Below are 13,989 nucleotides of genomic sequence, written 5' to 3'. Positions count from 1 at the left end.
TCCCTCTCCCCACCGTGATAACATCCTTTAGAAATACAAACTAAGTTTTAAAATGAGCTCAAGCAAAACACAACTGAGCAGGTAATACTAAGAGGAAAATCCCAGAAGGCGTCCTCCTAAGCAGGGCAGGTTCTGATTTTGTTGGGTGTGTGTGGTCTGCTCTTCAAGGTTATCTATACCATCCTTTCTTTCACCCTTGAACAGAGGCATCATTTGTGGGGAACACTGGGAGACAAACATTGAAGATGTGTCACTCTGTCACTGAGATATGTGACCATATGACCACACTGTCCCCCAAATCTTGCTGTCCCCAGGTCCACAGGCAGAGGCAGGGCCCTGGGATTGTGGTCGGAGCTGGTGCACTTGTGGCTGCCCACCAGGCATATATGAGCACAGGCACACGGTACTGTGCCTGGAGTCATGATCTGACCCCTTCTAAAGAGTCAGAACACACAGAAAGCAGCCCTTATCACCACCACCACCCGGCAGTCATGAAGAGCCAAAATGTTTCTGTTTTCCCCATCAAAAATGGTTTTTACTCTAGGTGACCGTGTCCTTCTGTCTCCCAGAGTAGGACCCAGCAGGTAATTGTTTCTGCCCCCCTTTTAGCCATGAGTCTGATAGTCTAAAATTGGGAGTCTTTCTTCACTCTGAATTGCTAAGGATCAGGACAACAGAGGTGAGACCCACACAAGATTCAAGGACAATCTTTGTAGGAGAGTAAACAGGAGACTCTCTGCCTCGGAAGGAAATGTATTAAGGAAAGACGGGAAAGAATTAGCCAGTGGAAGATCAATACCTCTTTTTAAAAAGTGTTTAATGTGAGATGAAATAATGGAAGGAAACAGAGAAAAACAGAGGAAACTGGTGATTTTTGACAAGCACATACATCTGTGACTAATCAAGACCTGTTCCAACAAAACAAACAAATAAAATACTGAGTTTCTGCCATGAAGTGACATAGACTGAAATGGAGTTTCCTCCTGGCTGATGTCTGGAATAAGTTCCATCTTCCGTCAGGCCCCGGAGACAGCCTGCAAGGAGCACGCATGACCTCACAGCCAGGATGAGACGTCTCACCTTGTACTCACCGTAATTTGTGATGATGTGATCGAATAAACTGTACAGGTCATTGAGGAGCTTGATGACTTGCAAGGGGGAGCTGAGAGAACATAGCTTTGTGAATCCAACAATGTCAGAGAAAAAGATTGTTACAGACTCGAAATGTTCTGGTTCCACGGACCTTCCAGCTAGGAGTTGTTCTCCAGTGAAGCTGAAAACAGAGAAAGAGATCATTTTTGAATGGATCTTATTCATCTCATCTCCTACAGACTCCCACGAAATTGTCCTTATTGGTCCTTTTGCTTCAATGGCCAAGCTTTTGGTTAGCAAAATTCATTATCTAGAGGAATTCTTTCAACATCCACTTCTCCACTTGCATTCTCTCTAAAGAGATATTTTAATTGATGGGTATAAATGGTGAGGGGGAGGGTAGGAGAGAGGGTCACATAATGCCCTTACAAAAAGGATTTTCTTGATGTATATTGGTTATTGAGTTAGAGTGTAAAGACTCTGCAGTTGTGGAAGCAAATATAACCATTCACCAATCCACAAATCAATTTCATTTCAGTCAACCAATCTCACTAAAAATCCCTGCCCCCACTTCTTTGGTCTACACATGCAAGAAGTGCACAGGAATTTTAACAGCAAATACTTCTGTTAAGAGAGTGAACATGTAGAAACAGAACCAAAAATGGAGCAATCTTTGAATGTGAAGCCACAGGTACATATCAAACTGTGCAGAGGTTTTGGACCTACAATCAAATACAGGGGAGGTAGCAATTAGTCAGACTCGTGAAACGAGGGCGCCATCTAGTGGCTACTCTCCTGTTGCTGCATCCGCCACCCTCCACGTAAAAGAGGGACTGCAGCCTCTATTCCTATGGATTCAGGAGAGTTTGCTTCTATCTCCCTTTACAGGTGTACCAAACTGCACAAAAAATGCCTGGCTCTTTTTAGAAGAGCCTGACATCCTCTTAGAAAAGTAATCATGGAAGTTATCCCGCCTATGTGGGGCTGCTAGATGGTGATGCTGCAGCTTCGTCAAGTCCCCACTGCTTCCGAATACCTGGGCACCATAGTAGATAGAAGCTTCTCCACCTTCCTCTGCTCTGCCGTCAGCCGGCTGGTCCTCTCTTGCACCACTTCCTCCAGGTGATTGGCATACACTTCCAACTTACTCATCATACTGGCCAGTATGCTTACATGGCTTTAAAAGAAACCAGACATTGATGTTTTCTCCCAAGACCCTTAGGGCCTCAGTGGAACAGAGCTTCCAACTACACATTCCAGGAAAATATTTCTAATATAATTTTTAAAATTTAAAAACTATTATGAGCTTGGAAATGCAGAACACGGAGCTATTGCGTTAAGAATGCATAGCTGGCCGGGCGCAGTGGCTCACGCCTGTAATCCCAGCACTTTGGGAGGCTGAGGTGGGTGGATCGCGAGGTCAGGAGATCGAGACCATCCTGGTTAACACAGTGAAACCCTGTCTCTACTAAAAAAAATACAAAAAAATTAGCCAGGCATGGTGGCGGGCACCGGTAGTCCCAGCTACTCAGGAGGCTGAGGCAGGAGAATGGTGTGAACCCAGAAGGCAGAGCTTGCAGTGAGCCGAGATTGCACCACTACACTCCAGCCTGGGTGACAGAGACTCTGCCTCAAAAAAAAAGAAAAAGAAAAAGAAAAAAAAAAGACATAGCTGAAGCCAGGTGTGGTGACTCAACGCCTGCAATCCCAGCACTTTGGGAGCCCAAGGCGGGCAGATTACCTGAGGTCAGGAGTCTGAGATCAGCCAGGCCAACATAGCGAAACCCTGTCTCTATTAAAAATACGAAAATTGGCCAGGTGTAGTGGCACACACCTGCAGTCCTAGTTACTCAGGAGGCTGAGGCATGAGAATCACTTGAAGCTGGGAGGCAGAGATTGCGGTGAGCCAAGATCACACCACTGCACTCCAGCCTGTGCAACAGAGCAAGACCCTGACCCAAGAAAATGTTTTGTTTAAAAAAAAAAAAAAAAGAATGCATAGCTGAAGGTCCAAATTAAGAGTAGACACCTGACTCCCAGCCTGGGGCTCTTTCCACCAACCCAAGCTACCTCTAACATGGGCATGTCTTCCTAAATTCATGTACTGAAAGATGATACAATGATCTGGTGTGAAGGAAGCTATTATTGAGAAAGTTGTTGGAGACGCATTAATGATTTAAGTCATAACCTACCCTACAGGTGGTGAGTAATTTTTATCTCATAGTCCAGTCCAAGGTGATTAGCCTAACCCTTGGAATGCTGATTTAAAACAGATTCTGAAGCCATGTCAAAACTCCCTGGAAACAAGGACCTTAATTGATTAGTGACATCTGAGATAGACAAAGACGGTAGTAAAATTATTAACATCGGATCCATTTTTGTGGCATCTATGAAATAAAGGGAGAATTTCTCACTCCACAGCAACCAGCATGTAGCACAGTGCTTTGTGTATGGTAAGCCCTGAGTGAGTGTATGAGGAAGGAAGGGAGGAAGGGAGGGAGGAAGGAAGGGAGGAAGGGAGGGAGGAAGGAAGGGAAGAAGGAAGGGAGGGAGGAAGGGAGGGAGGGAGGGAGGGAATGAGTCGCATAGAACCAATCACAGCCACATAGTTTTAAATTTTTTTTGTTTTTTAGAAACAGGGTCTCGTTCTGTCACCGAGGCTGCAGTACAGTGGCACAATCATAGCTCACTGGAGCCTTGACCTCCAGGGCTCAAGCGATTCTCAGCCCCCTAAGAAACTCGAACTACAGGCTCATACCACCACACCTGGCTAATTTTTTATTTTATTTTATTTTTTATAGATATAGAATCTCACCATGTTGACCAGGCTGGTCTTGAACTCCTGGCCTCAAGGGATCCTCCTGCCTTAGCCTCCTAAAGCACTGGGATTACATGCATGAGCCACCATGCCTGGCAGCTCTAAAATCCTAATGGTTAACTGAGTGAGAGTAAATATCTGTTGCACATCTAACTCACCCTCTGGGAATGGCCTCTCATAAAGTTTTCTTGATGGAAGAGAAACTGGGTCTTTTCTCCGGAGATTCCTCCCAACATACCCTCACCATGGCCATGATCTTTTCATTGCCCTTCTCCTTGGGCAGGGAAGGTCGCAGTGGGACTGCTGCTGCAGGGTCTTCGATTTGGTTGATGATTTCTGAAATTCATGTTGGGTTTAGAAAGCCAAACATCAGAGCTTTGTGCCACTTACTACACTTCATTTTCAATAGTAATTGTGCTCTTATATTTGTAAACTGAGTTTTTAAATAAATACAACACATTAGAATTCCAAAGTAATCTGGATATTTTAATAGGATACTCTGAATCTGCCCGGAAAATGAACAATTCTAATGAAAAACATATAAACATCCTCCTAATTAGTTTTCAAATCACAATTTTTTAAAATAGAACTTTGCTTGATGTGAAGCATATCTCCATATAATTTCAGGAATGTATAGGCATTTCATGTTGGAAACCCCCAAACTGCGCTTCATGCAATTTTGTTAAATTTTCTGCAATATGTTGCATAAATGTTATTTTAACACATAACAAATATTACCATCATGTCCTGCCTCTCTGTCCAATTTTGTAAACCTAATTTTTCCCACTTCTTCACTGGCTCCTACTGACATTTGCTAAACATTCTGCTTAACCAGATGTTGTCAAGGGAATAATATTTTGAGAAAAATGTATACATGTTTTGGTATAAAAATAATAAAAATACTGTGCATGCAACAACATGGATAAGTCTTATATGCATTATTACTAAGTTAGAGAAACGAGTCAGAAAAGGCTGTGTACTGTATGATTCTATTTACATGGCACCCCAGAAGCAACAACACCCCAGCAGCAATGGGCATATCTGGTGTCATTTCTTTTTTTCTTTTTTTCTTTTTTTTTTTTTTGAGATAGACTCTGGCCCTAGTGCCCAGGCTGGAGTGCAGTGGCACGATCTTGGCTCACTGCAACCTCCGCCTCCCAGGTTCAAGCAATTCTCCTGCCTCAGCTTCCCCAGTAGCCGGGACTAAGGCGTGTGCCACCATGCCCAGCTAATTTTTGTACTTTTAGTACAGACGGGGTCACCATGTTGGCCAGGATGGTCTTGATCTCCTGACCTTGTGATTCTCTTACTTTCTAATACCTTTATCCAACAAAAGAAGTCATGGCTTCTTGGAGAATTGACTGCTTCTAGCACTGGGGCAGGAGATATGCAAAATGAGACTTTCTTGTTTTCCCAGAAAGTAAGGAAATATACATTCTAGAAAAGACAAAATGTTAGAGACAGAAAACAGATCAGTGGTTGCCAAGAGTTTGGGGAGCAGAGAGCATTGACTACATGAAATGCCGAGGATACTTTTAGGATGAGGAAAGTTTTCTCTAGGATACTACAGTGGTGGATAGATTACACTATATATTTGCCAAAACCCATAGAGTTTTATAGCACAAAAGTAAGCCATAAGGAAAGCAAACTTTAAAATATGCCCATTGGGAAATTATGCAACCCCAAGATAGAATGCAGACAGCAATAAAAGAATCTATCAGTGTTACAAATATATGGCATAATCTTACTGAATGGGATGAGTGAGAAAGAATGCTGACCTACATCGCTTCTGAAATGACTAGAGACTTTAAGACTAAAGACAAAAGGAACTGTTCATAATCATCGTACTCTAGTTGGTAAAACTGTTTCTCGTGGGGATGCAGATTAACAAGTCTGAAATCACTGAACACACATGTAGGGATTGAACAAAGTACATGGGTGGTGGATGGTGGGAGCCAGGATCTCAATGTTGGAATTTACAGAAAAGTAATGGGAAGACTGCAATGAACCATGATGGTGATGAGTTACATTGAGAGACGCCAATGGGAACTCATGTTTAGTTTAATGTAGATGCAGATATATGTGTATGTGTGCATGTGTAATTATAGAGATATGTATATATATGGGTTAGTACACATACATATTTCCTTACTCTGTCCACCGAGAGGGCCCATAAGTAACAACCCCCCGGTAGCAATGAGCACATCTAGTGTCAGCTCTAACTTTCTAATACCTTTCTCCAAGAAAAGAAGCCAGGGCTTGTTGGAGAGAATTGGTTACTTCTAGCACTGGGGCAGGGGATATGCAAAATGAGACTTTCTTGTCTTACCAGAAAGTAAGGAAATATGCAGAAACAAGACAAAACACCACAGTGATGGCTACACGTCAAAGAGACACAGAAGCCACCTGAAACTGAATGGCCAAAATTAGAACAATTTAAGCTACAAAATAAATAAAGTGATATTCAGTTATAACCCAAAGTATAAAATAAATATCCATGAGTTCATGCTGACATAAGTACTTGAAGAAATAAATGAATGGGCAGAGTAGACAAATCTCCCACGGAGAATAATTCCAAATACTCCCTCCTCAAAGAGGTGGAGCCTGAATCCCCACCTTTTTTCTTCTTTTTTTCTCTCTTTTTTTGAGACAGGGTCTCTGCCACCCAGGCTGGAGTGCAGTGGCAGGATCTTTACTCCGCCTCCCGGGCTCAAGCAATCTTTGCGCCTCAGCTTCCAGAGTAGCTGCTGGGACGCTGCCACACTCGGGTAATTTTTGTATTTTTGTAAAGACTGAGTCTCCCTATATGCCCAGGTTGCTCTCAAACTCCTGGACTCAAGCGATCCTCCCTCCTTGGCCTCCCACAATGTTGGGATTACAGGCGTGAGCCACCACGCCCAGCCTAACTCCTCACTTAGTCCTAGACTAAGTATGGAAGGGAGAAATCAGAGTAACTTTATGGTGGAGAAATTGACAAACACTTCCCCAGCCAAGTGATCAAGGTTAACATCAACAGCAATAATCAATGAAAAGGACAATTTACCTGTACAGTCATCCTTCAAAACACACAAACGCCAAACCACGAGAAAAGAAAAACAAATCAGACAAATTCCACATGAAAGAACTACAAAATATCTGACCAGTACTCCTCAGAAGTGTCAAGGTCATTGAAAATAAAGTCTGAGAAATTTTCCCAGAGAAGCTTAAGGAGACATGATGACCAAGTGTAATGTGGTACCCTGGATGGGGTTCAGAGACAAAAAAAGGACATTAGGCAAGAACTAGGAAATCTGAATAATATATGACTGTTAGTTTAATATAATAAAAAAAATACAGGTTACAAAACTGTGCATAAAATGTTATCTTGTTTAAGTGTACATGTTTAACGCCTAAAACTATTCTGAAAGTATGTGCATTAAAAAGCACTCTAGGAGCCAGGCACAGTGGCTCACACCTGTAATCCCAGCACTTTGGGAACCCAAGGTGGGGGGGATCACTTGAGGTCAAGAGTTTGAGACCAGCCTAGCAACATGGCAAAACCCCATCTCTACTAAAAATATAAAAATTAGCCAAGCATGGTGGTGGATGCCTGTAGTCCTAGCTACTCAGGAGGCCGAGGCAGGAGAATCGCTTGAACCCGGGAGGTGGAGGTTGCAGTGAGCCGAGATCATGCCATCACACTCCAGCCTGGGTGACAGAGAGAGATTCCATCCCAAAAAAAAAATACTCTGGAAAACTGTGTTTTACTTCCCAAATGAAGTACACTTTGAGGCTTCAAAAGCAGTGACTGAATTACTATGGCATCTTCTGCTTTCTGTGTTTAGCTCTAAGAAATGAAAGAATCAGAAAAACAATACAGGACTTCGAGAGCAAATTCGAACCCACGGGTCTGCACTTCAGAGAACATGTGTGAATTACCTAGTAACTTCTAGCCAGCTGTTTCCATCCTATAATCTTTAACCGTCTACTAGGTATGTTAGCACTGTTGCTCATTTGCTTTGGCAATGTGCATCAGAATCGCTGGGGAGCTTGCTGAAACACAGATTTCTGGACGAATTCCTCAGGAGTGGGGCCTGAAAATGTGCATTTCTGACATGTTTCCAGCTGATGCTGATGCTGCTGGTCCAAGGACCACAAGGACCAAGGCCAGTGCTTCTCAAGCTGTGGCTTTATCAGCATCACCTGGGAGGGTGATGGAAATGCACATTCTCAGGCCTCACCCCAGACCTCCTGAGTCAGAAACCCCAAATGTGGAACCCAACAATGTTGTGTTTTAACCACCTCCCAGTGATTCTGATGCCCGCCACGGTTTGAGAACCATAGTCTTGCGTGCCCGGAGAATCAATAGCTACTCCGTTCCCAGGACAAGCTTTGTTTGTAGGAAAGCGTCAGAAGTTAATTGAAGAAGTGTTTGCCCATAAATTAGGTATATACTGTACTCTTCCTGGTTGCAGTCCTGTGAATACATAGTCCCATGTAGCCAGCTCTCAGTTAATTTTGTGAGCTCAACAATGAAGGGGAAATACACTGATTGTCCACAGTATCTTCCCTTACAGAACCCAACTGGCAAAACTAGGTGGTGATGAGGCTGAAGGACTGTGGGTGGGCTCCTGCCTGGGCTCAGTCTGGGAATATTTGTGTGTGTGCTTGATGCCAAAATTAGATGCACTTGGATTTTGAGTTACCGTTTTTGGATTAATCTCACCTCTGCTTTATTTAGCTGGAAATTAGAAACTGGAATCTGGTCTAAAAGCAATTGCATATCCTCACAATGGGCTTCTGACTCAAAAAGTCTCCAGGTAATAGATAATGATCTAAAGCTGAGGTTTGAGATAGGCCACTGAGGATAGGCTAGAAATGGTAGGCAAAGCAAGAAAAAAAAAAATCAAGAGAGAAAGTGGGTTGAGTTTACTTAGAAACTCACACTCACATGTGTGCACACACACACTGGTATCTTCTCTCCAAGCAGCCTGAGCTGCTACATATTAAAATCACGCCAGGAGCTTTGAAACCCTGACACTGAGGCAGCACCCCAAACCAATGATATCAGAATCTCGGGCTGAGATCCAGGCATCAGCCGTTAAGAGACAATCCAGCCAAAAAAAAAAACAAGCCTGAAAATATCCTTTGTAAGTGGACAACTGAACAGCATTTATCATGGATTTTAAATATATTTAAAATGTATTTATCTTCTCAATTTCATGGCTACAAATCTAGCCTGAAGAAACATTCACCCATGTGTGCAAAGATATAGAGCTGCTCATTGCAGCAACTTCCAAAATGTGTATCAAGGTACCATTTATGGCATATTCTCACAATGAAAAATGTTGTAGCCCTTAAGAAAGAATAGGGCAGATGTGTACATAGGAATATGAGGCAAGAGGTGCCCAGGGAGAGGGAACAGTATACACAAAGGGTCTGGGGTAGAAATGTGTCTGGAGTGGTAGAAACATTTCCATCACTCCAAAGTAAACCCCTTGCTTGCTCATGAAGCAGTTTCTCCCTGTTCTCCCAACCCCCAACCCCTGGTAACCACCACCAACCTGCATTCTGCCTCTATGGATTTGTCTATGTTGGAAACGTATGAAAGTGGCCAGCATGACTGAAAGGAGTGAGCCATAAGAGATGACAGTAGGAAGGTATAGTGGGCTGAATTGTGGTTCGTAAAGGGAAATGTCCAAATCCTAACCCCCAGAATCTACAAATGTTTCCTTATTTGGGAAAGGGGGTATAAACCAAATATGCAAATAGAATTAAGGATCTCAGGTTGAGGAGGTCATCTTGGATGATAGGGGTGGGCCCCAAATCCAATGACAAATGTCCTCATAAGCGGCACAGCCAGGATAAGTATACAGAGGAGGAGACAATGTGAAGACAGAGCCGGAGGTTGAGGCCATGCGGCCACAAACCCAGGAATGCTGGGGCAGCCACCAGCAGCTGGAAGAGGCAGAGAATGGAACCTTCCCTAGAGCTTCCGGAGGGAGCAGAGCCTTGACAACGCTTTGACTTTAGACATCTGGCCTCTAGAACTGCCAGAGAATAAACATCGGTGTTTCAAGCCACCAAGCTTGTGGTCACTGTTATGCCCCCCTAGGAAACTAATCCAGAAGGCCACAGAGGTTACACGGTTTCAAGGCCTTCGATGGTCTTGTAGGCCATGAGGAGGGCTTAGTTTTCATTCCTCAGATCGGAAGCCAAGGGAGGATTCTGATAGAGAAGTGACATAGTCTGCCTCATTTTCTAATAGGATCCCTCTGGCTGCTGTAATACAATAAGTTATATAATTTGGGGTCCCTTGATTTTTTTGGTAACCAAAATGGAATTCATTTTCTAATTTAAAAAAGAATATGAATTTTTCTTTTTCTTTTTTTTTTTTTTCTGAGTCTGCTTGAGAGGGAAAGAACATGAATTTTTCAACAAAAAATAATGGAATAAATTGTAAATTAATAAAACAATTAATTTTAAAAACCAGCATTTCAAAGCTAGCCCACACAACCAAAATTTCCCAAGTAAGTTCTCCCGCTTTACCATGCGGTGCCTCATGGAGGTCATCAGAGGGCCCATGGTCCCAGTGGTGGATCAGCTCCCTCATCAGAATGGTGAAGCTATAAACATCGTCTTGTGGGATACCTGACCAGGGCACCTCCGGGAGCCGCAGCAGCTCTAGAGCAGTCCAGTAGAGCTCTGCCAAGCAATGGGATGTCTGCATGGAGTGAGGGTGCTGCTGGTTAAAACTGGAAAAGCCACCCCTTCATCCTTGGGGGCATAGGAGAAAGGAAGGCATCCAGCCCTGAGCCATCAGCCCCAATGGTGTCTGATTTGAAGAGCAAATAGGGGTCCGTGTGTGTGAATATGGAGAAAATCAGCAGGAAGGATATGCACTAACATGTTAATGGTGGTTTACTCAAGACTAAAATTACAGCTGGTTTTCATGTTCATGTTCCTTCTCTGTATTGCCTTTATTTTTAAAAACAATTGTGGTATAATTCATAGAACATAAAATTAACCATTTTAGGCTGGGTGCACTTCACACCTGTAATCCCAGCACTTTGGGAGGCCGAGGCGGGAGGATAAATTGAGGTCAGGGGTTCCAGACCAGCCTGGCCAACATGGTGAAACCCCTCATCTATTAAAAATACAAAAATTGCTGGGCACGGTGGCTCATGTCTATAATCCCAGCACTTTGGGTGGCCAAAGCAGGAGGTTCACCTGAGGTCAGGAGTTCAAGACAAGTCTGACCAACATGGAGACACCCCGTCTCTCCTAAAATTACAAAATTAGCCGGGCATGGTGGCGCATGCCTGTAATCCCAGCACCTTGGGAGGTTGAGGCAGGAGAATCGCTTGAACCCAGGTGGCAGAGGTTGTGGTGAGCCAAGATCACGCCATTGCACTCCAGTCTGTGCAACAAGAGCAAAACTCTGTCTCTAATAAATAAATAATAAAAATAAATAAAAATACAAAAATTAGCCAGGCATGGTGGAGCACATCTGTACTCCCAGCTACTCGGGGGGCTGAGGCAGGAGAATCACTAGAACCCAGGAGGCAGAGGTTACAGTGAGTCGAGATCACACCACTGCCCTCCAGCCTGGGCAACAGATCAAGACTTCATCTCAAAAAAAAAAATAAATAAATAAAATAACCATTTTAAATGAACAATTCGGTGGCATTTAGCACATTCATAATGTTGTGCAACTACCACCTCTATCTAGCTCCAAAACATTTCCATCACTCCAAAGTAAACTCCTTACTCATGAAGCAGTTTCTCCCTGTTCTCCCGACCCCCAACCACTGGTAACCACTACCAACCTGCATTCTGTCTCTATAGATGTATCTGTCTATTCTAGATATTTCACACACCTTTTTTTGCAGTGAAGTCTAAAGGCTTATGTCATTATAGGTCACAGTCATCAAAAGAAAAGATAAATATTAGAGGATGTGGAAGGGGAACTAGGACAGCTGCTAGCAGGTCTCAGTCGGGCGCGGTGGCTCACGCTTATAATCCCAGCACTTTGGGACGCCGAGGAGAGCAAATCACCTGAGGTCAGGAATGCAAGACTGTGCCTGGCCTACATGACGAAATCCCGTCTCCATTAAAATTACAGAAATTAGTCAGGCGTGATGGTGTATGCCTGTAATCCCCAGCTACATGGGAGGCTGAGGCATGAGAATTGCTTGAACCCAGGAGACAGAGTTTGCAATGAGTCAAGATTGCACCACTGCACTCCAGGCTGGGCAACAGAGTGAGGCTCTGTCCCATAATTAATTAATTACTTAATTAATAATAAAAACAAAATTTCTCCCCTTGTCTTTTTTTTTTTTTTTTTTTTTTTTGACAGGGTCTCTAAAGGCTGGAGTGCAGTGGCACAATCACAGCTCACTGCAGCCTCGACCTCCCAGGCTCAAGTGATCCTCCTACCTCAGCCTCACATGTCACCACACCAGCTAATTTTTCTTTAAGTATAGGTGTTGGGGGGAAGTCTCACTATGTTCCCCAGGCTGGTATCAAACTCCTGGACTGAAGCAATCCTCCTACCTTAGCCTCCCAAAGTGCTGGGATTTCAGGCATAAGCCACCACTCCCATCCCCCTTGTCTTTCTGTAAGACATCATCCCATCATATGTTATAGAAACCTCCCAAATTGACACAAAAAAGCTGCTGGTGACATGCTGCTCCAGCAAAAAGTGGATCGGGGCTAAGAACATTGGTCTCAAAGGAGCCCAGGATACATGCAGAGGTAACAATCCAGGGCATTCAATTAACCGGACAGGTAGGAAGAGTCATTGAACCCCACTTGGCACATATGGAAGGGAAAAGTGGACTTGAGGCAGTGGTTTTGTCTTCAGATGCACAGAATTTCTTGGGAGCATTTAAAAAACAATTCAGAGGCCAAGACCCCATCTTCAGATATTCTGATTCAGTTGATAGTTGGTCGGGGGTGGTGGGACCAGGCACCTAGAAGACAGAACTATAGAACTCAATTATCTCTAAAATGTCTGACAAATCTTATGTTCTAAGCTGAGAACATAGGATGAATGTGGGAAGGAACAAAGAGAATCAAAGAGAACGGGCAATCGTTGCTCCAGGTGGCCCAACTAAGCTAGGACGAGAACCAGTCTCCAAACCCAGACATCACCCTACGAACTGGTGCCATCTGCAGAGACTACTTTTTTTTTCTCGTTCTCCTCAGGTGAACAGAACAGCCAGATATCAAGAGCTCCAGAGGAAGGCCCACGTGTGGATATCTGCACAGATGAGCATCAGGAAGCAAAGGTGGAGCTAGGAACCTCTGGCCATGCTGCCAATAGCTAGTGGGTGCAAAATCAACCACTGTCTCATCATATGTTCTGTATGTCCGGCCACACTTGAGTTCCCACAGCCCAAATCCTGACAGCTTCACCTGCAGCCGATCATCCACCAGGCAGTTGGAAGGTTTCAGGTTGTCGTGGGAGCCCAGGAAGCTCCTATGGAGGAAGAGCATGCCCTGCAAGCGTGAAAATGAGCAAATGAGGGAGACCGGGTGCTGATAACACTGCTGGAAGGAACCGAGGCAGAGACAGATGGGCAGAAACACAGACAGAGAGGCCTGGGCAGGGGATGTGCCCATCTCTGTGTTCATTTGTTTAGGAGCCACCAGCATAGCTCCTTGTCCCTGGAGTCAACTGGGGCTGGGACACCCAAAATGGAGAAAACTATTTCCAGCTCCTCAGTGTGAAGCCAAGAAGGCCAGGCCAGCTTAAAATAAATACATCCTAGTGATCAGGCTAGGAGGAGTAAATTTGTAGTGTTAAATTGCTCACAAGAAGTCAGGACCAGAGCCGGGATATAAACCCAGGTGGGACTGGGTTAGAAGCCTTGCTTCTAAACCACTAGATTTTCCTGTTCCCTGTGCCCTGGGTGATGGGAGAGAAAAAGGGGGAGGAGGGAAGAAGGAGGAAGGAGGGTCAAAGCACATACTCCCCCTGCACAACTACACAACCCTAATGTGTAATTACACAATTACACAGCCTAGCTGAGAAGGGGCAGTGAAGTCATGTGTGGGAGGGGCTATGAGGAGGTCCTGAAGAGGAATGGGGTGGG

General features: G+C 44.2%; 1 protein-coding gene across 1 annotated transcript in view; it reads right to left on the bottom strand.

The window, feature by feature from the left end:
* Nucleotides 1–13,989, bottom strand: part of LOC117064584 (guanylate cyclase 2G-like) — a 46,283-nt gene that overhangs the window by 2,175 nt on the left and 30,119 nt on the right. Inside the window, 5 exon segments of the mRNA XM_033178631.1 lie at nucleotides 1,081–1,273; nucleotides 2,129–2,269; nucleotides 4,069–4,246; nucleotides 10,439–10,613; nucleotides 13,238–13,393. Coding sequence (XP_033034522.1) covers nucleotides 1,081–1,273; nucleotides 2,129–2,269; nucleotides 4,069–4,246; nucleotides 10,439–10,613; nucleotides 13,238–13,393 — 843 coding nt within the window.

This window comes from Trachypithecus francoisi, unplaced genomic scaffold (assembly GCF_009764315.1).
Source record: "Trachypithecus francoisi isolate TF-2019V2 unplaced genomic scaffold, Tfra_2.0 Contig01579, whole genome shotgun sequence".
NCBI lineage: Eukaryota > Metazoa > Chordata > Mammalia > Primates > Cercopithecidae > Trachypithecus > Trachypithecus francoisi.
The sequence above is the reverse complement of the archived record's forward strand: the minus strand, read 5'-3'. Positions and strand labels throughout refer to the sequence as shown.